The 27,297-nt window shown below is 30.1% G+C and overlaps 3 protein-coding genes across 3 annotated transcripts; all 3 read right to left on the bottom strand.

Moving 5' to 3' along the window:
* Positions 1-2,441: 2,441 nt before the first annotated feature.
* Positions 2,442-7,733, bottom strand: LOC112719944 (UDP-glycosyltransferase 87A1). The gene is made up of 2 exons (XM_025770689.2): positions 7,224-7,733; positions 2,442-3,986 (listed from the first exon to the last, which is right to left on the bottom strand). Exons 1-2 carry the CDS (start codon positions 7,714-7,716, stop codon positions 3,037-3,039), a joined length of 1,443 nt encoding a protein of 480 aa, XP_025626474.1. The 5' UTR covers positions 7,717-7,733; the 3' UTR covers positions 2,442-3,036.
* A 2,021-nt stretch (positions 7,734-9,754) lies between these two features.
* On the bottom strand, positions 9,755-12,219 carry LOC112719945 (UDP-glycosyltransferase 87A2). The gene is made up of 2 exons (XM_025770690.3): positions 11,660-12,219; positions 9,755-10,774 (listed from the first exon to the last, which is right to left on the bottom strand). The coding sequence occupies exons 1-2, from the start codon at positions 12,141-12,143 to the stop codon at positions 9,897-9,899; spliced, it is 1,362 nt and encodes a 453-aa protein (XP_025626475.1). The 5' UTR covers positions 12,144-12,219; the 3' UTR covers positions 9,755-9,896.
* A 1,490-nt stretch (positions 12,220-13,709) lies between these two features.
* LOC112719946 (UDP-glycosyltransferase 87A1) lies at positions 13,710-16,517 on the bottom strand. Its single transcript, XM_025770691.3, has 2 exons — positions 15,807-16,517; positions 13,710-14,992 (listed from the first exon to the last, which is right to left on the bottom strand). Exons 1-2 carry the CDS (start codon positions 16,297-16,299, stop codon positions 14,022-14,024), a joined length of 1,464 nt encoding a protein of 487 aa, XP_025626476.1. The 5' UTR covers positions 16,300-16,517; the 3' UTR covers positions 13,710-14,021.
* Between the last annotated feature and the right edge of the window lie 10,780 nt (positions 16,518-27,297).

Genomic DNA, 27,297 nt, shown 5'->3' on the forward strand with positions numbered 1-27,297 from the left:
GAAATGGTGTCCACTAGGGGCAGCTTCATTATACACTAGCGTTAGTAAGTTTTTCTGGACGGAAAAGGCTCAGTAGTTAGTATTTGGGATGCATTCTTAGGCCCAATAATAAAGCTTTTTTTTTTTTGTGACAAAAAGCTTTTTATTTGTGGCTGAGGTATGTGATGTAGTGGCAAAGATATTTGCCTCAAATAAAGTCACACCAGGATCGAATCTTAGTGGAGGTGCTAGGTTAGTGTGTGTGTGTGAAATGTGTGTGTGAGTAGAGGTACCAATATATACTTTACTCGCGGGTATTCAACCCGATTCCGTCCGGTTGGGTAGGGTTGCCAACCCGATCCGCAGCGAGTAGGGTTCTCGTGCGGGTCGGGTAGGGTGCAGGTTGTGTCTCAGCTCTATCCGATTAACTCGCACCCTATATATGTATATGTTATATACTTATATAAAAATATGTTTTAAGTGGATGTTGAACCAAAGACCTTTCACTAAATGAAAAGATTTATAGTCATTAAAAAAAGATCATTAATTGAAAATTTAATATTTTTTTTACATAAAAGTCAGTTCTATTTTAAATTATCATCAAGTTATATAATAATGTTGCATCTTTTTTGTAACCCGCGACTAGGGTCGGGTACCCGCGGGTTAAGAGCGAATAGGATTAGGGTTGAAATATTCTCAACCCGCGGGTAGGGTAGGGTTGAGTTTATATAAAAATCTCAACTTGCGAGTAGGGTTAGGGTTGACTCCAAACCCTATCCTACTCTATCCATTGCCACCCCTATGTGTGAGTGTGTTGTATGACAAAAAAAAAAGTTTTTTATTTTATTCATAATACTTTTTTAATATTTATTTATTTATTTATTTTAATCATAGATTTTATCTTTAGATACTAATTAAGATAATACATATAATTTAAATTAAAAGATATAAAAGACATTTTTTTCAAATATAAAAACTTAGGATAAAATACAATTATAATGACAAGCTTTTTTTGTGTGGTTATTCTTTATTATTCTATAACATGTGATATATAATATCTTGAATTATACTTATTTTTAAGATAGTAATATAATAAATCTAATTTAAATTAAATATATTTTAAAAATTAAAGATATAAACTACATTATATTTCAAATAAAAAATTTAAAAATTAAGACATAATTAAACTAATGCTCTTATTTGTGTTCTTTATTATTTTATAACATAAAATATATAATATCATAAATTTTATTCAAATATAAATCTTAATGCTTAGCTATTTTCTTTGTTATTTAACTTTTATGTTATATTTATATAGGATTATGATATTTTAGTTGATTTTACATTTTTAGTTTACACATTTTTAAAATTCATATTTTTTTGTTTTTTATGTATTTATTTATATATTTATATATTATTTTTATTATAACTCAATTATTTCGATTATTCTACGACTGATAAATACTAAATCAGTATTAAACCGATTAAATCTTTAAATTAATAAAAAAATAATTAAAATAATTTAATAATTTGATTTGATTTTCAAAACATTGAATTCACTCCAAATGTTAGTTTGGATGACTAGTAACCCTTGATCAAACAAATTGAAACAAAATATTAGAATTTAATACTCAATTTTTTATTATTATAATATGAATTATTCAATGAAACTTCATAATAATAATATTCATTAGTATAGTCTCCCCATACTCATCTAAGAAGTTGCGGGTTCGAGTTTTTCTATCTTTGGTAAAAAAAAAAAAAGAAGCCTAACATAAAGCAATCAATATGCTTTTCTTAATTTATTGATAAATTGATCTTTCATCAATATTCAAAAAAGTTATTAGAAGATTACCTAGAAAAATAAAATAATAAATATTAAATCAATACTCAAAAATTTTTTTAACTTTTGTTATTAATAAAATGATTTTTAAAAATTTTAAAATTTGATAAAATCACTTCTAACATAAAAAAATGACGTTACAGTAGACGATAAATACTAATTGAAAAAGTATAAGTAATCAACAACATTTTTAAATAATGTGTGAATAATATAAATTAATAGTATAAAAAGAGTAAATTAATTAAATTTAATTATTAGCATTAAATTAAGATGTAATGTATTTTTATTTAATTAGTAATTGTTTATATTGTTCATGTTAGATAACTTCGGCCACATCAAAATCACCACCAACCCTTCTTCTTCTCTAATAGTGGGACCTAGTTAGCCCCTACTGGAAGAGGACACCGGCTTTTGCAGCGTATCCCAGCGCCAGTGGAGTAACGGACATGGCCGATGGCGAGAAGCCGGAGAGCTGGTCGAACCGGCGCCTTCTTGACCGCGATGTTGGAGAGCGTGGGGTGCGAGGTAGCAGAGGCGGGAGGCTTCGGGGTCGTCGTAGATTCCAACGACGCCGCACTCTTCACGTGGCTTTTCGTCGTCATCGGAAAAGGAGAAGAGAGACGAGTGCTGGTGCTGTTGTGGCTTGGGGATTGGAGAGTTGTGGTTGTGGGAGCTGGCGGCACATGTTGTGGTGGTAGCGGTGGGTTTAGGGAGAGTTTGGTTGTGGAAGAGAGGGAAAGAAGAGGGTTTGGAGATGGAGGTGGTGGTGGTAGAGGTGGCGGCGGTTGATGCGAGAGAAGAACAGGGGTTCAAAAGTGAAGCAGCGGCCATGAGTAAACGCGTTGCCCTCCTCCATTACGCCGTAATGGATCGTACTCTCTTGCGTTGCCATCGCGTGTGTCCTCCTTCACCGGCGCTGAAGAGGGAAGAAGAAGAAGGGGTTGGTGGTGGTCTTGATATCCTTGGACGATTATATTAGGATTTTTCGTTTACTGTAACGTGTTTCTTTTATATTATTAAGGGTAATTTTGTCAAATTTTAAAATTTTTTAAGAGCTATTTTATGAATAAAAACAATCAAATACCATTTTATGAGTGTTATAATCTTTGAAGTAAAGATTTGTTATTTATCTCAAAAATATAAAACTCGTAAAACATGACATACCCAACATAAAGCAATAATTGAGATTCTCAAATAATAAATCTTCCTGCTTATTATGCACTACCATTTGATCCATTAGGCTTGAACACCACAGTTGATGTTATATTCTTTAGAAATGCCTTGATATTAATTTGAGAAGACCCACCTTTTGCAATTGCAACATGACACAATCTCTGAAGCTCTTTAGCCCTTTTTCTGATATCACTTCCAACAACACTATCCAATTGCATGAATTTCCTGAGTAACGTAACAATTTCATCACTTGTCACCAAAGCATCACTTCTATCATCTTTCTTCACTCTCCACCCAACCATCCAATCCTCAACTATCATCTTACTAATCAGTGGTTGATCCAATCCTATTGGGAAGGTTAAAAATGGAACACCACCATAAACACCTTCCATTATGGAATTCCAACCACAATGTGTCCAATAACCCCCTATTGAAGGATGTAACAACACTTTCAATTGGTCACACCAAGGTACCACCAAACCCACCATGTTGTTGTTACCAAAAATCTCTTTTATTCTAGAACCTTCTTCACGTATAACCCACAAGAATCTAACACCACTTCTTTTCAAAGCATTAGCAATTTCATCCATTTGTGCACTTGAAACCGAAAGAAAGCTTCCGTATGAGATATACAAAACAGAATTAGAGGGTTGGGTATCTAGCCACGCTAAATAATAACCGTGCCCATTAACATTTTTATCATCAACATCACTTCTTGTTCTTGAATTTTCTTCTTCAAGGCTAAAATAAGGTATGTTTGGGCCAATCGTGTAAATGGGTATCGAAGTTTTTACTCTCATAGCATCAATGACTTTGGATTCTAAGTCATAGAAGGTAGGCAATAATAAGCAATGTGATTTAAGCATCGATTCACAACTTTTCATAGCCCAATGCAAAACTTTCTGGTTGTTCTTGTCAAGAAGAGGAATATCCGCCAAACGAATCCAAGATTTTCCAGGAATATAATCTACAAGTTTGTCACTATTTCCTCCTGCACATTGAAAATTTTATGTTGCCTTGTATAAATATTATAATTAGAAATATGATATCAGTACAAATGATACTACTTATTAGTGCTATTAATTATAGTAAATTTTTTAAACTATGAAAATTGTACATAAAATTTGATATCCTATTATAAGAATATAAGTATTGATTGATCTTACTTTAATTTCCAACAACTCACAGGTCCATACAGGTTAAATATGATTGTCGTATTATCACATGTCTTTTCCGTTGCTTAAGCTCGACAAGTACAAGTCTATGTTGAATTCTTAATAGAAATACAAAAACAATACTCATGTGTTCTGTTCTGACACGTACTATGCCTTTTTTTCAAGTGAACCTGTCACTTATTATTTTTTTTTTTTTGTTGGCACTTGTCACTTATCTTTGTTCATGCAAGTATCTATCATGATTTTATTTTTTTTAAATATTTGTTTTTATTTTAAAAATAAATAAAGATAAGATAAGATCATAAAGATAAGATAAGATAATAAAAACTAAAATTGTAATTGAATTTATGTATTCTGTTAGGTTCAATCTGTGCGCCACAAGACTTCTTTATTGTTGTTATGTGCAGGGACGGATCCAGAAATCTAAGAGTGGAAGGGCTGAAAATTAAAATCTTGTATAATCAAATATAATGTTATATATTTGATAATAGATATAATTATAATTAGTTTTTTAATTAAAAAAATTAATAAATACTTGTCAAATAAAAAAATTATCTCAATTTTTATAATTTTTTCATAATTTTTTTATAGTTTTAAATCTAATAAAATATAAAGTTATCTATTTTTAAATATTTTGTTAATTAATTTACTTTATTAAGTATTTATGTGACAGTAAATCATATTTTTATGTTTTATATAATTAAAAAATATGACATAAAATAATATAAATTAATTGCAATAACAATTTTGTTATATGAATTTAAAATATATTAAAGTATTTTTATATAATAATAGGGATAAAAATTAATTAAAAAATAATAAAAAATAAACAACTAAATAAAATTAGAAAAAAATATTATTATAAATAATATTAAAGTATTTTTATATGATTATAAATGTTAAAATTAATCTTAATAATAGAAATGTAAAAAAAACTCTAAATTAAATAAAAAATACAAATAATATAAATATATGTAAAAAAATTTAAATTTTAATACATAAAGAATAGTATTTTTTTTTAAGTATCACTACACTATTAAATTTTATTCTATATAACTATTATAATAGTATATGAGTTTTTAAAATTTGTTGGAAGCCCAAAGCCACTACTTGCTCCCCTTTGAATTCGTTCCTGATTTTGTGTTAAGGTGGAATAATAGTTTAATAGTTAATATTTTACTACCATATTAAAGATTAGCAGTAATTATTCTCTGCAATTTATAGGTAACAAGAAGACAAATAAATAAAAATAAAAAGAACGACTAAAAATATGGTGGAAATGATTGATACACGTTAGGAACGATTTGTAAGAAAAATAAAAAAAAAAACATTGAGTTAAATCTCAAATTTTATTATTTCCTTCGCAAATCATCCCTCCTATACATCAAATGTCTCTACCATACTTCTAATAGTTCCCTTCATTTTCTTTTTTTCCGCTATTTTTTTTTTATCTTTTTGCTACTATTTATAAATTGCCGAAAACAATTTTCACTGACTTTTAATATCGCAATAAAATACATAACTGTATCATAATTACACACTACGCTAAATATCATTCAATATTTAAAAAAATTAACTTATCTATCACCTTTTACATTTTTTCATCAGATTTCAAGAAAATGGTAAACATATGTACTAAAAGGTTGTTACTTCTACGAAACATCTTCTTTTGTTTCATCTAAAAATAGTAATATGAATGGTTAGATGATTCAATAAAAATATTAAATTAAATATGTTTAATTATTTAATAATTTATAATATTATAATTATATAAAAATATTTATATAAATATGTTTTTATAAAAGTAGTCACTTATAGAACAATAATAATAATAATAATAATAATAATAATAATAATAATAATAATAATAATAGTACTGATTACAAGTGTAGGAATATTTATATAGCTAATGTGATAAGAAAAGCTAACAAATTCTCGTGAAAATAGGGGTGTTCATAGATCGGATCGTATCCATAAATTCGCAGTAAATATTTGAATTCAATTTGAAAATTGTGGATAGGATCTGATCCGCACTCTTTATGGATTGGATTGCAGATATCAGCTCTGTATCCGCGTATCCGATTCGCAGATTCGCACAATAATAATTAAAAAAGTAAATATATATATATATATTTGGTATTATATTTGCTTATTTGTATGTTTTAGTTAGTAGTTATTATTCATATATTATTTTATTTTATTTTTGTTATTTAGAAAAAAATTGATTAAAATATTTTAGGAATAAATAGGTTTAAAAGTGTGAAAAAAATATTTTTGTTGAATTTCTTTTACATAGAAATATAATTAGAAAGAGAATATTTAATTATGCGGATATATCCAATATCCAATCCGATCCGATTTGCAAATGTGCAGATCGGATCGAATTTTCGACCATATCCGATCCGATTCGCATACACTTCTACGTGAAAGTTTAACATTCATATATTATATTTGGCTCATAAAATCATTCATTTCAAAAGTTTAAACTGATAATAAAAATTAATATCGTTTGCTTAATTTTTGTATAAAAATTTTTTTATTTGTCTTATGTTATTTTTTTATTTTTGAAATTCATCGAGAATCGAAGTTTAAATCTTTTAAAGATAAAACTCTAATATCATATCATAAAATCACTTATCCCAAAAGTTTAAATTAATAGAAAGAAGTAACATGAATGATTATATTTTTAACAATAAACAAATATTTAAAATAAAAAATAATTATTTCTACAAATATTATATATATAATATTTTTCTTAACAAGTTTTTTTAAAAGATTAATAAGGGTAATACTTTTTTATTAAAATTAATTTTTTACATTTTTTTGTTATTTTTTAGGGTTATGCTAGATGTACACTAAAATCAGCTACCAAAATCAACCATCAATATAAAATACATGTTAAAATATAAATACACATTAAAAATAAATTAAACCACACATGTATTTATACATAAATACATTGGTGACTAATTTTAGTGGCTGATTTTGGTGTACAAATAGCATTTCTCTATTTTTTAATATTGAAAAAGATAATACACAAGTGAGAGAGTTACCTAACAGGTTTTGATGAGAGAGTTGATGATATTGGTGCAGCAAGTTAAAACACTGCAGCCACAATTCGGAAGCTGTAGTGGTCCAAAAAGCAGCCACCGGAATATTCCTCCGATTTGCAAGACCTGCAACCCAATATAAGAAACCGTCGTAGATGATAGCCGTGGGTGGTTGGTCAATTTCATTGAGTAACCTGTCTATGGCAGGTTCCATTTTGGTCATAGCGGCTTCCACGGTGCTACTAAAAGAGGGCGATGATTCGTTGGATACGAGGTTGGGAATGGAATGGATTCGAATGTTGTTGTTTTGTTGTTCGGTAATAATGGAAGGGAGCCATTGTTGGGTGACAACAAAGGTGATGTGGATGTTGGGGTTGGTGGAGACAATGGAATTGGAGAGGTACATCATGGGGTTTATGTGGCCGCAAGAGGGGTACGGCACAACCACCATGTGCTCATGCCTCACCGCTCTTGGAGGATCATCAACACACTCCATCAAAACCTATAGATTATTCTTCTCAAATGCTCACACACAATAAACTACCTTTGATTTATAGTAATCTACCAATCACGCATATTTTCCTGAGCGAAAATGTTTCGTAACAAAACAGCCAAAAATAGTCATAACTTGTCTTGTTTAGCATTCATTAATTGTTGCGATAATTAATTAATGTTAAATAAGACAAGTTTTGGCTATTTTTTTTTTTCATGTCAGCATGTCCCGTATCGTATCATGTCCATCATAAATAAAAATACAATAGTAGCTAAGTGTATACTAAAATCGGTTATTAGTATAAAATATATATATTGAAATATAAAATACACATTAAAAATAAATTAATAAATAACATATATTTTGATACACAAATATATAATAAATCATTTTAATATATAAATAATATTTTTGATAAGAATAATATGCTATGTATATACAAAAAAATTGCCACATAATTAACTAATGATATAAAATATATATTAAAATATAAAATATATATTAAAAATTAAATTAAATAATATATATTTATATACAAATATATAATAATTAATTTATTAGTTGATTTGTTATATCCATGCAATATTTTTAACTTTTTATAAAAAAAAGTTATTTATGAACGTTCATTTATTTTTTTCCTCTGATTTATTAGCTCTTTTTATTTTTTAAATTAATGAAAAATTCATGCATTTACGTATACGTTTAAAAATACTCTATCTTTGAATATATATCAAAATTTTTCATGTATTTTATATACTTGTATGAAAAAAATAATAAATAGTAATTGTACTAAAATATCTCTCTTTTTATAAGTTTACTGAGTGATTTGTTTTAATTTTTTATTTTAACTTTAAATAAAAAAGATATACATAAAAAATTATATACCAAATAATACATATATAATACTCTTAATTTAAAAGGTACATTCTATTATACATATACTAGCTACTATAGTTATAATGTTTCAAAAAATATTATTAAAATTAAAATAATACTTTTATTATTTAGCAACATATTTTAAAAAATATTGTTTAAAAAGTATTATTAAAATATAAAAAAATATAACTTTAATTTTAATAATATTTACATAATCATTGTAGTTATAAACATACTAAAATCTACCCATATAAAATTCTAAAAATATTACATGTATAACACTTGCTATCACATACGGAGACAAAACAATAAAATAAAAAGTAAATGCATCTTTAATTTGCTCAAATATAACCATTTTTCATTTGTTGTATTTGTGTAATATTGAATTTTAAATGATTTAATTATGTAACTTATCCTAAAAAATATATAAATAATAATGGCTAACTTTAGAAAAAAAAAATACATGAGAAATTAAATTCAGGTGGATATATTTCAATCAATTCTCTTATTGAGGCCCTTTCTTAATATATGTGGACCTATTTGAATAACCCGCTCCACCGTCCAAAAACAAAAAAAAAACTAACCTGCTCCTACCAGATAACTGAGATAAGTGACTTAGCTTGCTCTTATGAGTTATGACAACATTAGTAAAAATTATCTTTTATATATTTTAAAAATAATAATAATAATAATAATAATAATAATAATAATAATAATAATAATATAAGATAAACTATTATTTTAGATTCTAATATTTAGACCATATTTTAATTTAATTTTTAATATTTAAAATTATTTAAATAAATTCAATATTATCCCACAATTAAATTATACAAAAATTTAGAGAAAAAATATAATAATAAAAATTAATAAATATAATAAAAAATAAGTTATATTTTTATTAGTATCTCAAAATATAATGTCTATATATATGTCCTATCTATTTAATATAATTTTATATTTTTGTATTTTTATTTTAGTATTCTGTATCTATAAATAAACACAGCTTAATGATCAGATTAGATTTTTTTATGTTAAAAATTATTAGAAAAAATAAAAATGCCATTCTCCACTTATCTTATGAACATATATAGTAATTTGACAATTTTGTCGATAATATATCTAAGCTCTAAACTTTTGTCTCTAGTTATTAATCACTGGGAAATAAGAGTGAATGAAGTGACTTTTATACAATAAAATCTGCTATATATAAGGACCTATTATTGCAATCTAACTTAACACATTGAAAAAGTTCTATAAGATCATAATTTATTTATTCAATGCAAAGTTCATGGGTACTTGATGCTTTAATTGCTTTGCAAAATGTCTTCAAGAAATGCATTGAGATTCTGCAGAGAAGATCCACCTTCCACAATTGTATTCCTACAAACTTCTCTAACCTTATTTGCTGTTTCCCTTAACTCTCTCCCTCCCCTGCTCTCAAAATCCATAAACCCTTTGACAATCCTAGCAATTTCTTTTCTCATCACAACATCATTTTCTTTGTTATTAGTCCCTAATCTTTCTTTCATCTTAACACCAACCTTCAAATCCTCAACAATTTGCTTACTATTAGGAACTTGATCAATAGAAATTGGAAAAGTTAGAACAGGAACACCACAAAACATTGCTTCCAACACTGAATTCCAACCACAATGTGACAAAAAACCACCTATAGATTTATGTGACAACACCCTCAATTGGTCACACCAAGGCACAAATAAACCACTGTTACTATTTTGACTTAAGAGTGTTTTGTTTGGTCCACGGTACACCATCAAGAATCTCACACCACTATCACATAATCCAACAACAAGTTCTTCCATTTGCTCCTTTGAAATTGAAAGATAACTTCCTAAGGATATGTACAGAACAGACCCTTTTGGCTGAGAATCAAGCCACTGCATGTAATTGATGTGTTCATTGTTGGTTGCTTCATAGAATGGAATTAAAGGGCCAATTGTGTAGAGTGGGAAAGAGTATTTGGATTTTAGAGTGTCTATTGCATTTGGTTCAATCTCATAGATTGAATTGAAAAGAAGGTATTTTGCATATTGGACCTTTGATATGCATTGCAAGTATAGTTGCAACACTTTTCCATTCTTGTCATGGAAAATTGAAGGCAAATCTGATATCCTTAATGGGGAAACGCCAGGGATGTAATCTACACGTTTTTCTCCATTCTCTGCTTGGAAAACCAAAATTTAATAAGAAACATATTTTTTGAACATTTTCATATATTCTTTGTACTCTATCAACACCTATTTGATCACTGTTGAAAAAAAAATAGAACAGTAACTCAACAAAACATGCATAGCTTCTTCAAATCTAGATTGTGTTAACTTCTAAATTCAAATACATTTATCCTAGAGTTAAATGAGTGGAATCTAAATAGTATGTTCACATAATGAAATATTAAAAAAAAAAATAGTAAATTTTTTAGAGTCTTATAGTTGGTCAAATGAAGTGTATTTTTCTACAAACTATATTATTTATAAAAAAATATATATAAAATATATATTAAAAATAAGTTAAACAACACATTTTTTTATATATATAATTGATTTGGTGACTTTTTTTTATACATGAAGCATTTTTTATTTTCCTAATAATATTGGGTGCTAATTTCAAAAGCTCCTAAAACTTTTTCTCATATATCTATAATGTTTTGCTTTAAAAGTCAGGGTTAAAAAAAATACACCATATTTAACTAGGATAATTCATCTATTAATGTTAATCAATTATACTAAGTGTATATTAAAATCAGTCATTAAAATTAGGTGAAAAGTAAGGTGCAGTCGACTTCACGTGAAGTTGATAGTTGAGAGCCCTGAAGTTGATAGCTGAGAGCTGTTAAATGAAAATTTAGTCAAACCATTTAACGGCTCTCAACTATCAACTTCACGTGAAGTCGACTGCACCTGAGTTTCCACCTTAAAATTAATTATTAGTACAGAATACATATTAAAAAACAAAAATACACATGTATATTTATATACAAAATTGTAACTAATCCTGATGATTAGTTTAAGCGTGGAAATAGCATTTTTGAATTTGAATTTGATGTTACCGAAAGAGTGATTTTCCAGAAAGAGTTGATGATGAAGAAACATGGAGAAGACTGAAGCAGAAGCAGTCCAAAGCAAAGCCAAAGGAAGCAATCTACGAGTGGCAACAGCATGAGCCCAAAGAAGCTCAGTGTCAGCAATGATGAGATCCACATTCACATTGCTATCAATCTCATCAATCACTGCCTCAAAGGGTGCTTCCATCTTTCTCATCACTGCTTCATAGAATCCTGGGAAGTCGTTGCCGCGAACTTCCTCAGATGGCAGAACGTTTGGAATGCTACAGATTCTAATGCTATCAGCATGAGCATGATTGGTGTTCTTGTTGATTAAGGTTTGCCATTCTTGTGTCACAACAAAGGTGATGAGAATCTCGTGGTTATGGTGGTGATTTTTTGAGGAAATTAATAAGAATTTGCAGAGGTTCATCATGGGATTCACATGGCCTCTGCCAGGGTATGGCACTGCCACAATATGGTACACCATTGTTGCCGAATCAAAGTTATTCTCTTTCTTGAAATTGCTAAGGCCTAACGGTGTGCCATATTTATTAGGGTAAAAACTCAGGTACAGTCGACTTCACGTGAAGTTAATAGTTGAGAGCTATTACATGAAAATCTAATCAAATCAGTCAAACCATTTAACGGCTCTCAACTATTAACTTCACGTGAAGTCGACTGCACCTAAGTTTTCACCATTTATTAGGGTTAATTAAGATCAATGTTTAAAATTCACTAAATCACTAGTATATTTGTACACTTTAAAAATTTTTTATATATTATATATGAATTTTTTGTAAATTATTTTTAAATTAATAGTATATATTTATTTAGTTGTATAAAAAAAACTAATATCAAAACAGTGTTTATTTTTTTTAATAAAATTAGCTAGGATATTAGGTTTCATTTATTAGGAAACACGTTTTGTATTCAACTATAATTGTTTCTCCTGTATAATATAGGTTTAGTATATTTGAATTCAATTGATCATTTTACTTAATTTGTAATATTTTTAAGAAAAATGTTAGGAGTTAATATTTTTAATAGAAAAAGTAGAAAATTAATTAGCGTCGGTCTCATATTTTTATATTCCAATTATTTCTTTATATATTTAAAGTAGATATAATAATTATTTGTCTACCTTATTTTAAAATAGAAAATAAGAGTTAATATGTTTAAAAAAAGAGTAATTATTGAGATTTTTAAAAGTAGATATGTTAATTTCTTAAATTTTAAAATAAACAAAATAATTTTTAATATTTATTTTCGTTTAACAATACAGTTCTTTTCTAATTTAATGCAAGGAGTGAGTATAAAGTAGTTTTTGAAGAGTCTTAAAATATCTTAAAATAGTTTTTAAAATATTTTAAAAATTCTAAAACAGTTATTTTAATTAAACAGAACAAATTAAAAAATGAATGTATTATCTAATAGAGATAAATATTAATTTTTTTTTTGTATATTTTAAAATTTAGAGAACTAAAATATCTGATATTAAAATTTTTAAGGTTGATTTGGATAATTAATAATAATAACAAAAAAAAACATGAAATAAAGGTCAGTGTAGTATAGAAAAACTTGGACGTCCAAAAATTATTTATCTAAATATCTAGGTATATGACAAAGGAGGTTTAGATATTTTCTGTGTAGGATATATTTTTATGACTTGATTTTAATGTAACGTCTTATTCATTCATGTAATGTCTTTTATTTATTTGTTTCTGTGTTGTCTTCTAGTACTGCTTTATCATTTTACTTTATTATTGAGATTCAGATTCACACAGAATGAACAAGTGTTTTTTTTTTTTTTTTTTTTTTTCTTTCTCTTCATTTGAAATTTTTAATGCTACTTGACAAATCAAAGAGACAAAAACAAAAGCAAAAGGTCCACATGATAATGCTAAGCTGTTCTAAGAAGTATAAAACACTGAGGAGCTTCGGCCTTATTCAGTCCTTGAAAGTAATTAACTTTCATATATGAATTAAATTAATTGGAATCTCAGAAAGTTTTAGATATCATCAATAGTTTGAACTCAAACCATGTGAAAGTAAATTATAAAAACATTCATTCTATTAAAGTAACATGCTTGTAGAGAAACAAGAACACGTTTGGTTGAGATTTAACTCTGACACTAGTACATCAATTCATACATTGATCGATTTCTTAAACAGGAATTAAAAAGAAAATAAAAACATTACAAATCCTCAACTAGCTAGAATCTAGCTAGATGAAATCTTTATTTGAACTATATAAGTATCTATATCGCATTCAAGTAAGTTTATTGGTGGTAGATTTAATTCCCTTAAATCATGCATGGAATCATGGGCTTGGGCCTCAAAGGTTGAATCACAAAATCAGGCCTGTTCACTTTTTTTCTTGGGCTTGGATTTGTGAAACATAATCAATGAAAGAATCAAGATTGGTCTCAGTTGATCCACCAGGAGAAATAGCCTTTTGGCAAGCCTCCCTAAGCTCCAAAGCCCTTTTCCTCATTTCTTTGATCTCATTATTTTCACCATCCATAAACCTTCTCACAAGGTCACATATTTCTTCCCTTGACACAAAATTCTCCTTCCCAATCTTCTTCCTCACTCTCCATCCTGCCCTCCAATCCTCCACAAACCTCTTGCTGTTAGGCACTTGGTCCCAAAATATAGGGTATGTCAGCACCGGCACCCCGGAGAAAGCAGCTTCTAAAGACGAGTTCCAGCCGCAATGCGACCAGAACCCGCCTATAGCCGGGTGGCATAAGACCTTAAGTTGTTCAACCCAAGGAACCACAATACCTTTTTCCCCAAGGCAACCATTAAGTTTCGTAGTTTCGCCACGTGCCACCCAGAGATAGGACACTCCGCTATCTCTAATCCCGGCAACAATTTCATCCATTTGAGCACTTGAAACTGAAAGAAAGCTTCCTTGTGAAATGTATAAGACTGAACCATGAGGCTGACAATCTAGCCATTTGAAGTACTCAGGAGCTTGTTCCTCCTCATGATTATGAGCATAACCATTGCTAATTAGGTTGGCATTAGAGGCAAAAGAGTCACCATTGGATTGGGCCAAAGTTGTGTTTTTGGGCTTGAGTTTGAAGAAAGGGACACTTGGGCCCACAGGGTAGACAGGAATTTTGTATTTGGATCTTAGAGCATCCACTGCTTGGGGTTCAAGCTCATAGGCTGTGGTGAACATAAGGCATTGGGCTTTTGAAACTAAGTTCACAGTGTTCAATGCTCTCTCCAATAGCCTCAGGTCCTCCCCATGAAGCACTGTTGGAAGGTCTCTAATTTGTGTTGGGCTCATTCCGGGGATGTAGTCCACCACTTCATCTCCAATTTCTGATTATTACAAAAAATGAGAAACCACAAATGAAGCCATGTTTGTGAATTGTGATTTTTGTTGATATATTTGTAGATTTTAATTTTAATGTATTGATAGTGTAGAACGTTTTACACAGTTGTATAATTATATTCGTTTTTTTAGATGACTATACACATGGTCAATGTAAAAAGTAGTCATTTTTACTGATATAGTGTTATGTGTAAAACTACTTTACACTAACAGTACATCAAAATTAAATGGTATATTTGTAACAATATATAGATATTCTTAAATGAATATGTATTTACAATTATATATAACTTACAAATAAAAAATAATTATATATTTTATATTTTTAGATTAATATTAAAATAATGTTTGAACAAATAATTTTAGAAAATGAAAATGACAAAGACTTGTAAAATATTTAAAAATTTGACCGAAATGATATTATTAAATAAATAGCACTATTTTTACTGACTAAAAGTCTGACATGATTAATACGAATACTTACGTGACAATTTTATATAGTGATGGATTATTTTTTGACAAATTTTTTTTATTTTTTCAAAAAGTTTTTGTCATTTATTTTCACCTTTTAAAATTATTTTATCAGAATATTTTGTATTTATCTTTGATAGTTTGTTTATACATATTATATTAGAGAGACATGACATTTAATCAAATCACTCTTTTACACACCCTCCGAAAGACAACTTTTTCATTTTTTTTAACTTCTGATCAATAATCATTTTTAATATTAAAAACAAAATGATATTTAAAAGTAGGGTTTATAGCATTAATCTCTACTAAAATGTTCGAAAATAGTACCTGAAATCTGAATGGGAAAATGACCATTCTCCTTGAGCATGTCAAAATGGTAGAGCAAGGAGTAAACCGTGGCGGACATGGGCCACAGCGAAGCCACCGGAATATTCTTCCGGTTGGCAACACCAATGGACCAAACCAGCTTGGTGTCAGCAATAATGGCGGTGACCGGAGGGTCAAGGCGGTCCAACAAATCCTCAAAGGGACCCTCCATTTTGGTGGAAACCGCATTCATGAAAGCAGGGAAGTCCTTCGCTCGATCAAGCTCCGAAGGAATAACGTTCGGAATCGTGGCGAAACGAACGTTGTCGGGTTTCGCTTCGTTTTTTATGAAACCGTGCCATTCTTCGGTGACCACGAAGGATACTATGATGTCTGGTTTTCTTGTGGCTAGCATCGAGCAGAGGTTCATCATGGGGTTCACGTGGCCCCTTCCGGGGTACGGCATTGCCACCACGTGGCACATGGCTTTGGATTCCACGTGGATAGTTCCCATGACGATGATGCTCTTCTTTGAATGGAGAATTTAATGTTATTTGGGTTTGGAGGGACAATGAGGTTTGAAGGTGTTTATATATACATAGAAGAGGAATACTTTATAGTTTATATTGGAGCAGAGAATTATATTCTATTATTCTTACATTATTGTGATGGATGGGAAGAAGATAATTCATCATGTCATTTTTTCGATTTTCGGACTATATATGATCATTTTTATTTGTTCTTTTTTTTTCTATATTTTATCACTTTAATTTGTGTTTTTTTTTTTTTTTTATGTAACCCATGTTTTGTGGGGTAGTCTTTAATTTTAAGCAAAATTTGAAGAGAATTTTGAATGGATTACATTTACACCTGCATTTATCGTAATTTTTATCTTTAAAATATGAGGCTATAGAATTTTTGGGGGAAAAAAAAGTAGTATTTATAAAAGGCGCTAACTGAAGTGCATGTTAGATATAAAAGTAGTGTAGCAATAATATGATCCTTTTGGAGAATTTCGAAACGAAATAAGAGAAATGGTTAGTTGCATGATTGTTCATGTCTGATCCTTATTGGGCTGCTCTTTAAATGCATTGTACAATAATGGTTATTATGGAGAAATCATAGACTGCAGAGTTGTAGTAATAATTTCTACTTTCTCCATGTCCAATTGTTCGCGTGCTTACACAAAAATAAGTTACTAAACTAATTATTATATATTTGTGTATAAATATATATTATTTAATTTATTTTTTAATATATATTTTATATTAATGACTAATTTAAAATTAAATTTTATAATATATCTAACATAATTGACATATATATGTTTTCAATCCATCAAACAAATGCATTCTTTTTTAAAAATTAACAAATTTATTAAGAAAATTATTAGCAATACTTTTTTAAACAGTCCGTATTGTTCACTAGTTCTGTAAGACTGTCATATATGATCACCTATGGATAAGGAAAGAGATGTTATAATTGCCTGCTATTATAATTAAGAATAATCATGTTTCATGCACAATTATAAGGTGCAAGTGGATGTGTAAATGAATTATAATCATGCATTAGGTGTTCTTTGGTCCAGAAGTGAAAATACCTTAAAATCTAAAAATAATTTTTATTTTATTTTATTTTTAAAAATATTATTCCTTGAAATAATAAAAATTAAATAGAAATTTTTTAAAATTTTAAAATGAACTTCAAACTTACTATATTTTGAGGGAGACAAAATTAAATGGATTTAATGTCGATAATTAATCTCGAATAAAAATTATAAAAATATATGGGAATATTGACACCTATTTTATTAGTGTAATCTGTAAATATGAATTCATGATTTCAACGTTATCTTTTGTGTTATTTCTAAATACTCAAATTTGTATATGAAAAATAAAAGAAATCGACCAATGAATATAGGGTTTATTTTTTTAGATATGAAAAGCATGTGTGTGTCGTGCATTGTTATGGAGAATGTGGGTGCTAGATATGAATGTGGGACAGCTTTTTCTAAAACAAAGGATGAAAAAATTGGACCATCCAATTTTTTGTAAAAAAAATTAAGCCCACTAATCAAACGGTCCGATTTGTTTGGGGGTAATCGGACCATCCGATTTCTATAGATTTAATTTTTTTTTTATTTCGAGAGAATCAAATGGGACCGTCCGATTTGATTATTATATGTGTTATTTGATTCCGTGAATACAAATTGGTGGGTCCGATTTGCTATATATATATGTGTGTGTGTAACTCGTAGAGGGATTCTTAGATCTCCTCTCCTTCTTCTTTTCTTCTTTTTCCCTCAACTTCTCTGTTTCTCTGTTATTTCAGATGAAGTAAAAAAATTTGATAGTGAAGTTTATATTCATATGAGTGAGAAAAATGGATGATAGAGTCTTACTAAAGTATATTATTTCGGTCAGATTTTGTTACAAATATCTGAAGGAGTAAAATTTATTTGTGAAAATCCGTTAGATATTGTTATTCCATTCACAATCTCATTTGAAGAACTAAAAGGTGTGATTTGTGAAAAGATAGGTTCTGCAGTGTCAAAAAAATATCATGTATTTTATACAGATATCCTATACCGGTATTTGGTGGATTCGTTCAATTTCAAACGAAATATGTAACTGATGAAGTGAGCATGCAAGAGATGTTTTCAACGTATCTATGGATACTGTTTTCGTCAACGCACTGTAAACGTTCTTTTAAATCCCGAAACCACGCCAAATTTATGCAGCTTCTTCTATAGTCTGACTTTTTCGGTGCAATCCCAAAATGGTGCAAACACTCAGCCTCTAAGGTTTCGGACTACTCATAGTCACTCCTGTCACTGGAAGACTGTTTGTCGGAAGACCAAGAATCAAAGCCACATCTTTCAATATCACAACACACTCACTAACCGAAAGGTGAAATGTGTGTGTGTGTGTCTGCGTGCCACCTCTCGACTAGAGCATTTACCAATACTTTCTGACATTGAACTATTCCAATCTAGGAAACATGATAAAAATCAGTGAACCATAAATGCTCCTCCACAGCATAATTATACCGATCCGAAAGCAGTAACTAGGTGATTACATGTCAAATTCTATAAACTCTACAAAAACATAACAAACTATTAGTAAATTAATAATAATTACTAATTCACTATTAAAAATTAATAATTCCCTAATAATAGTAACTAATTTATTAGACTAATACTAATTTAGTAACTAGCATATATGCGTATAAATACAACTAACCTATCAATAATTTAACTATCATTATTAAAAAAAATTTCCAGCTTTAACACAAAACATGTTAATTAACTACTAAAAGTTAATAATTCCCTAATAATAGTAACTAATTTATTAGACTAATACTAATTCAACTGTTTACATCTAGAATAATAATAATTATTAATAATACTAATAATTTAACTCCAAAATATTAATAATTCAACGGTTTTCTAAATTTTCATTCAATTGTTTCTTACATAATTGTTTATTTATATATTCATAGTTTAATGGATAATCGCTACAACACAACCAGCATTTTGCGGCAGTTATGGGAGCCAAACATATTGCGGCGGTTAAACCAAACACTGAAAGATAGGTCGTGGGTAAACGATTAGCGGCGGTTTTAGCTAACCGCTGAAATAACCGCCGCTAAACGTCTATCAATTTTGCCGCCGCTAAATAACAAATAAACGAAAACAATATTTGAACCGCCGCCAAATTTTAGTATTCTGTTTGTAGTTATTAGAATCGGACCGAACCGTCCGGTAGTCCAACCGACTCAATCGTTAAACCCGCGCTTCCACCAATAGACCCACAACGTGTGGATCACATTTGATTATAATTATTGCACTAATAATTATATAGCGCTGGAACCTATAAGAAGGAAAAGCTTTAACAATATCATGTTACCACCAAGTCAAGTCTCTTCAATGTATATAGCGCTAATAATTATATATATCATATGAACACATTTGATTGTCACACAATTTTTTTTTGTATACTTTATATCTGATCATAGTTATTATAGACACCTTATATATTGGGTAAAATGCACAATTAAATCAAATGGAGGACCAAATTACACAATTCTACGAAATTGAAAAACATTACCAGGATCTCCCAAAAGCACATTCTTATGTAATTCGAATCAGTCTCATTCGAATTAGACAAACCAACACTAATTTGAATTAGTCCTATTCGAATTAGTAGTAATGCTTGTAATTCGAATTTGTCCAATTTGAATTATGCTTTCATGTAGTCTTAGGGTAGTTCGAATCAGGGTGATTCGAATTATGCATGTTAGGACGTCCCTAGTAATTCGAATGGGTCTGCTTCAAATTAATTTTGGACCATAGTAGATCGAATTAATTTACATCTATTTATATATGATCCAAACGTATATATAGAGTACAATAAAGAGTACATTCAATCATAAATAAAAAATAATAATTATAAATATTTTTTATAAATTATTAAAAATCAAATATTTTCTAAAAATATTTATTAAGATTTTGAATTTATTAAACATATATTTTTAACTAATCAATCATATTAATCTAATTCAAATATTATTATTGATTAAAATATTCACTAAATAAATCTAAATATATATATTTCTAACTATTCTTTAAACATATATTTCTAAATTTCTAACAATAATAATAATTCTGTAATATTTCTAACAATAATAACAAATACAACCACATATATATCATTTAAACATATATTTCTAAATTTTTAAAAATAATAATAATAATTCTAAAATATAAAAAAATTTAAAAAAAAAACTTGCATAATCAAGATGGCAGAGATAATTGATAATATGAAATTCAAGACAATCAACATCTTTACATTTTTATTTTTTTGGCATTGTAATTTTTTTTTAACTACAGAAGAAGATGAAATTGAAGTAGTGAAGATGAAGAAGAAGAGAGAAAATGGTAGCTGGGTGGATAAAGAAGAAAGTGACTTCGAAGAGAGAGAATGGGCTCAGCAAGGGAATATGTTCGTATAAGGGGCACTGCTGTTGGGAGAGGACGCATGCGCGACACGTGACCTGGAGGACGCAAATCAGACAGTCCGATTTGTGTCCCTTATTAAATCAGAATTCGATTACCTACCCTTAAATCGAACCGTCCAATTTCTTTGATCCTAACACCATACTCGCGTATAGCACCTATGCACCTCATATCGCCGTCCTACACCATTCCGATCCCCATGTCAAAATTAAAAAGTGTGAATATAGCATTCTAGCGAAAATGAATAAATAATATAACAAAATTAATAATTTTGAAGAAAAAATCCCAAATATATTTTTTTTATCGATGAATTGGACAACCTCCAATTCTAGGTTACACACTCACACACCCACTCACACACACTAGAATTTGAACGTGTGTGGCTTTGGTTTGAGGCAAATACTTTTGCCACAAATCCCAAATTGTTGTGATAAGTCCGAAAGGACGTGGATGCCCATTTTTCCTATGAGATATGAAGCTCCTAAGCCAAAATGATAATAAATGGAGCTTTGAATATTTGACCTTATGTATCTATAAAAGGAGGTTAAGCCTCCGTCAATTTTACACAACAACAACAACTGAATATTATTCTCTCTCCCTTTATACACATAGCAATAATAAAAGCAAATGTTATTCTCTCTCTCTTTACTTTTTATACTCCTTTCTATCTTTGTATATATTTATGCATTACAACATATATATATATATATATATATATATATAAATTATTATTGAGCTAATTATTTTAATACTAGAGTCTTCTATTTATACATCTTTATTTTATATATCTTTTATTTTACAATACGTTATCAGCACGAGACTCTGATCAAATTTTTAGGAAGACTCAGGTAACAAATTTTTCATTATGTCGAAACTCTCTTATCTTGAATTCAATGCTCTTGATATATCTGGAAATAATTATTTATCATGGATATTAGATGCTGAAATCCATCTTGATTCAATGGATCTTGGAGATACCATTAAGGCTGAAAATAATGCATTCCAGAAGGATAAAGCTAAAGCCATGATTATTCTTCGTCGTCATCTTGACGAAGGATTGAAAAATGAATATCTTACATTAAAAGATCCTGCAGATCATTGGAAAGACCTTGAAGAAAGGTATAATCATCAGAAAACGGTGATACTTCCTCAAGCCCGATATGAATGGACGCATTTGCGTTTACAAGATTTTAAATCTATAAATGAATATAATTCTGCAATGTTTCGAATCACCTCACGAATGAAATTGTGTGGGAAAAAAATAACTGATCATGATATGTTGGAGAAAACTTTCTCAACCTTCCATGCCTCGAATGTGCTCCTGCAGCAGCAGTATCGAGAGAAAGGGTTTAAAAAATATTATGAGTTAATTTCTTGCCTTCTTGTTGCTGAACGCAACAATGAGTTGTTATTGAAAAATCATGAAGCGCGCCCAGCTGGCGCTGCCCCATTTCCTGAAGTAAATGTGGCAAATTACCCCAGAAGAGGTAAATGGCAAGGTTTTAATAATAAGAAAAATTATGGAAGGAAAAAGAATTATGTTCAAAAGAGAGGATCTCACCAGAAGTGGGATAAAGAAAGGAATATCGGGCAGAATAAATCAACAGAGGATAAGTGTTTCCGTTGTGGTGGAAAGGGCCATTGGTCACGTACCTGTCGTATCCCAAGGCACCTAGTCGATCTTTACCAGGCATCTTTGAAAAAGGACGACAAAGGAAAGGAAACAAATTTTGTTTCAAATGATGCTGAGAACTCCACCACTCATTATGATGTATCTGATTTCTTTGAGGATCCTGAAGGAAATATTGGTCATTTGATCAATGATGGAATAGTTTAATATGTGGAATTGTGAAGTATATATATAAATAAATAATGTAAAGAACTTATTGTTAAGTTTTATTTTCTATGTATTTAAGTTTCAAATGTGATGTACATAAATAATGAAATATTAATGTTTATGAATTTTGAAATTATTAAATGTGTCAAATTTTAAAATAAAATTTTAGTATATGACATTATTTTATGTACAGTATTTTTTTTTAAAAAATGATTCTGATCAAATATTCAATTTAACTGTGAATACTACTCATTTTATTATTATTTGTTTTTGAAGAGAATGGCAAGGATATGTAATGAAGATGTATGCCTTGCGGATAGTGCAAGTTCGCACACTATTCTCAAAAGTGATATATATTTTACCCATCTTGTGCCAAAAGAGGAATATGTTAATACTATTATTGGCTCAGGCAATATGATAGAAGGCTCCGGAAGAGCTATAATTTTGTTTCCTGGAGGAACAAAATTTATAATAAATAATGCACTGTTATCTACCAAGTCTCGAAGAAACTTGTTGAGCTTTAAAGATATTCGCCGAAATGGATATCATATTGAGACTATGAATGAAGGAAATCATGAGTATTTATGTATCACAACTCATGATTCAAATAAGAAAGTTATATTAGAAAAATTACCCTCACTTTCATCTGGGTTGTATTATACCAAGATTAGTGCAATTGAATGACATGCCATTGTAAACCAGAAGTTTACTAGCTCAAATGAGTTCATAACTTGGCACGACCGATTGGGTCATCCGGGAACAACCATGATGAGGAGAATTATTGAAAACTCCCATGGACATTCACTAAAGAACCAGAAGATTCTTAAAACTAGTGAATTTTGTTGTGCTGCATGTTCTCAAGGGAAGTTAATTTTAAGGCCATCACCAGTAAAGATTGAATTTGAGTCCCCTGAATTCCTAGAAAGGATTCAAGGTGATATATGTGGACCTATTCATCCACCATGTGGATCTTTTAGATATTTTATGGTCCTAATAGACGCATCTTCAAGATGGTCACATGTGTGCTTATTATCTTCTCGCAACCTGGCGTTTGCGAGATTATTGGCTCAAATTATTCGATTAAAAGCACAATTTTCAGAAAATCCAATTAAAGCAATTCGTCTTGATAATGCTGGTGAATTTACTTCCCAAGCTTTTGATGCTTATTGTATGGCTAATGGAATAAGTGTTGAACATCCAGTAGCTTATGTTCACACACAAAATGAGTTAGCAGAATCACTTATTAAGCCCCTCCAATTAATTGCTAGACCCTTGCTTATGAGAACAAATCTCCCAACCTCGGTTTGGGGGCATGCTATTTTACATGCCGCAGCACTTATTCATTTGAGGCCAACGAGTTACCATCAGTTCTCCCCTATGCAATTAGCTTTTGGCCAGCAGCCAAATGTTTCCCATTTAAGAATATTTGGGTGCGCGATATATGTTCCCATTGCGCCACCTAATCGCACCAAAATGGGACCCCAAAGAAAATTGGGGATATATGTTGGATATGATTCTCCCTCTATAGTGAGGTATCTTGAGATACAAACGGGAGATGTATTTAAAGCCCGGTTTGCGGATTGTCATTTTGATGAATCAAAATTTCCAACATTAGGGGGAGAGAATAAGCTTCCTGAAAAGGAACTTAATTGGAATGCATCATCATTGATGCATTTAGATCCTCGGTCAGGGCAATGTGAACTAGAAGTTCAAAAGATTATACATTTGCAAACAATAGAAAATGAATTGCCTGATGCATTTTCCGATACAAAGAGGATAACGAAATCTTATATACCAGCAAAAAATGCCCCAATTCGAATTGATGTCCCAGTTGGAAAAATTGCCACCGAAGCAAATACACGCCAGAAGCGTGGCAGGCCTGTCGGTTCCAAAGATAAAAATCCTCGAAAGAGAAAAGAGGTAAATACTGTTCCTGTTGAAAAAGACATAGTAGAGACACCTGCAGTGGTCCAAAATTTTGATATAGTTTTAACGCCAGAAGACGTTCAGGTACCTGAAAATTGTGAAAATAATGAGATCTCAATAAATTATGTTTTTACAGGAGAGAAATGGGACCGAAATAAGACAATTGTCAATGAAATATTTGCATATAATGTGGCATTGAATATCATGCATGAAAATAAGGATCTTGAGCCAAGATCAGTCGAAGAATATCGATTAAGGAATGATTGGCCAAAATGGAAAGAAGCCATGAAGGCTGAGTTAGACTCACTAAAACGTGAAGTCTTTGGACCTGTAGTCCGTACACCTGAAGATGTAAAACCTGTTGGATATAAGTGGGTATTTGTGAGAAAACGAAATGAGAAAAATGAAGTTGTGCGCTATAAATCCCGACTTGTGGCACAAGATTTTTCACAAAGGCCCGGTATAGATTATGAAGAAACGTATTCCCCTGTAGTGGATGCGATAACATTGCGTTATTTGGTCAGTTTATCTGCATATCATAAACTGCATATGCATTTAATGGATGTGGTAACAGCCTACTTATACGGCTCATTAGATCGGGATATCTATATGAAAGTCCCTGAAGGACTAAAGATATCTAAACCATCTAGTGAATATTCGCAAGGGTTATACTCAGTCAAATTGCAAAGATCTTTATATGGTCTGAAACAATCTGGACGAATGTGGTATAATCGTCTTACTGAGTATTTGGCCAAAAACGGATTCAAGAATGATGATATCTGCCCGTGTGTTTTCATAAAGAAATCTACCTATGGATTCATTATAATTGCTGTGTACGTTGATGATTTAAATATCATTGGGACTCTTGAAGAGATTCCAACAATTATAAAAACTCTAAAAGAAGAGTTTGAAATGAAAGATCTTGGAAAGACTAAATTTTGTCTCGGCCTGCAGATCGAGCATACAAAAGATGGGATCTTTATTCATCGAACAACATACACAGAAAAGATCTTGAAGAGATTTTATATGGATAAGTCACATCCATTAAGTACCCCAATGATTGTAAGATCTTTAGATGTGAAAAATGATCAATTCCGTCCTAAAGAAGAGAATGAAGATATCCTTGGTCCTGAAGTACCATATCTTAGTGCCATTGGAGCGCTAATGTATCTTGCTAATAATACGCGACCTGACATATTATTCGCGGTGAATTTACTAGCAAGATATAGTTCCTCTCCAACCAGAAGACATTGGACTGGAATCAAACAAATTTTTCGATATCTTCATGGAACGGTTGATATGGGATTGTTTTATCCCTATGGATCCAAGTCACAACTAGTTGGTTATGCAGATGCTGGATACCTGTCTGATCCACATAAAGGGAGATCTCAAACAGGATACTTATTCACATATGGTGGTACAGCTATATCATGGAGGTCCACGAAACAAACGATAGCAGCAACCTCCTCTAATCATGCTGAAATACTGGCGATTCATGAAGCTAGTCGCGAGTGTTTTTGGCTGAGGAGTCTGATTCAATATATTCTGTCATCATGTGGACTGGTTGATCATAAGATAGCTCCAACTGTCCTGTTTGAAGATAATACAGCATGCATTGCTCAACTTAAGGGTGGATACATCAAAGGTGATAGAACAAAGCATATTTCTCCCAAATTCTTCTTCACTCATGATCTTCAAAATCAAGGGACAATTGATGTCCAACAGATCCGCTCAATTGACAATCTGGCAGATTTATTTACAAAGTTACTCCCAAAATCCTCCTTTAAAAGATTGGTACATGAGATTGGGATGCGCCAATTTCGAGACATTAAATGATGTCGGCAAGAGGGGGAGACTGTACTCTTTTTCCCTTGGTCAAGTTTTTTTTCCCATTGGATTTTTCTTGACAAGGTTTTTAATGAGGCAGTCCCCATCACTAAAGAATTTTGTACTCTTTTTCCTTCACTAAAGTTTTTCCCATTGGGTTTTCTTTAGTAAGATTTTAATGAGGCATAATCCTAAAATGGTCATCCAAGGGGGAGTGTTGTGATAAGTCTGAAAGGACGTGGATGCCCATTTTCCATATGAGATATGAAGCTCCCAAGTCAAAATGATAATAAATGGAGCTTTGAATATTTGACTTTATGTATCTATAAAAGGAGGTTAAGCCTCCGTCAATTTTACACAACAACAACAACTGAATATTATTCTCTCTCCCTTTATACACATAGCAATAATAAAAGCAAATGCTATTCTCTCTCTCTTTACTTTTTATACTCCTTTCTATCTTTGTATATATTTATGCATTACAACATATAATATATATATATATAAATTATTATTGAGCTAATTATTTTAATACTAAAATCTTCTATTTATACATCTTTATTTTATATATCTTTTATTTTACAATACAAATATCTTTATATTCTTAGGTAGATAAATGGGCCAATCCAGGCCAAAATAAACGAACAAAAGACCAAAAACATGGATAGCCCATTTATTGTATCAAGGCGTTTTTATTTCATTAAAAGGGAAGTGTTTTGGGTCTATGTTCACTGATAAAAAATAAAAGAATTAGGGTTCTTTATTGCTATGACGCCAAACCCTAGACTTAGGCCTATTTACCCATTTATTAGAGTCTATAATTTTTTTTTTCTTTTTTAAGTTGAATAAAATTTAAAAGTTGTCTATATTGGTCATTTTTATTAATTTACTATTAAAGTGGCAAG

The sequence above is a fragment of the Arachis hypogaea genome, chromosome 11 (assembly GCF_003086295.3).
Source record: "Arachis hypogaea cultivar Tifrunner chromosome 11, arahy.Tifrunner.gnm2.J5K5, whole genome shotgun sequence".
NCBI lineage: Eukaryota > Viridiplantae > Streptophyta > Magnoliopsida > Fabales > Fabaceae > Arachis > Arachis hypogaea.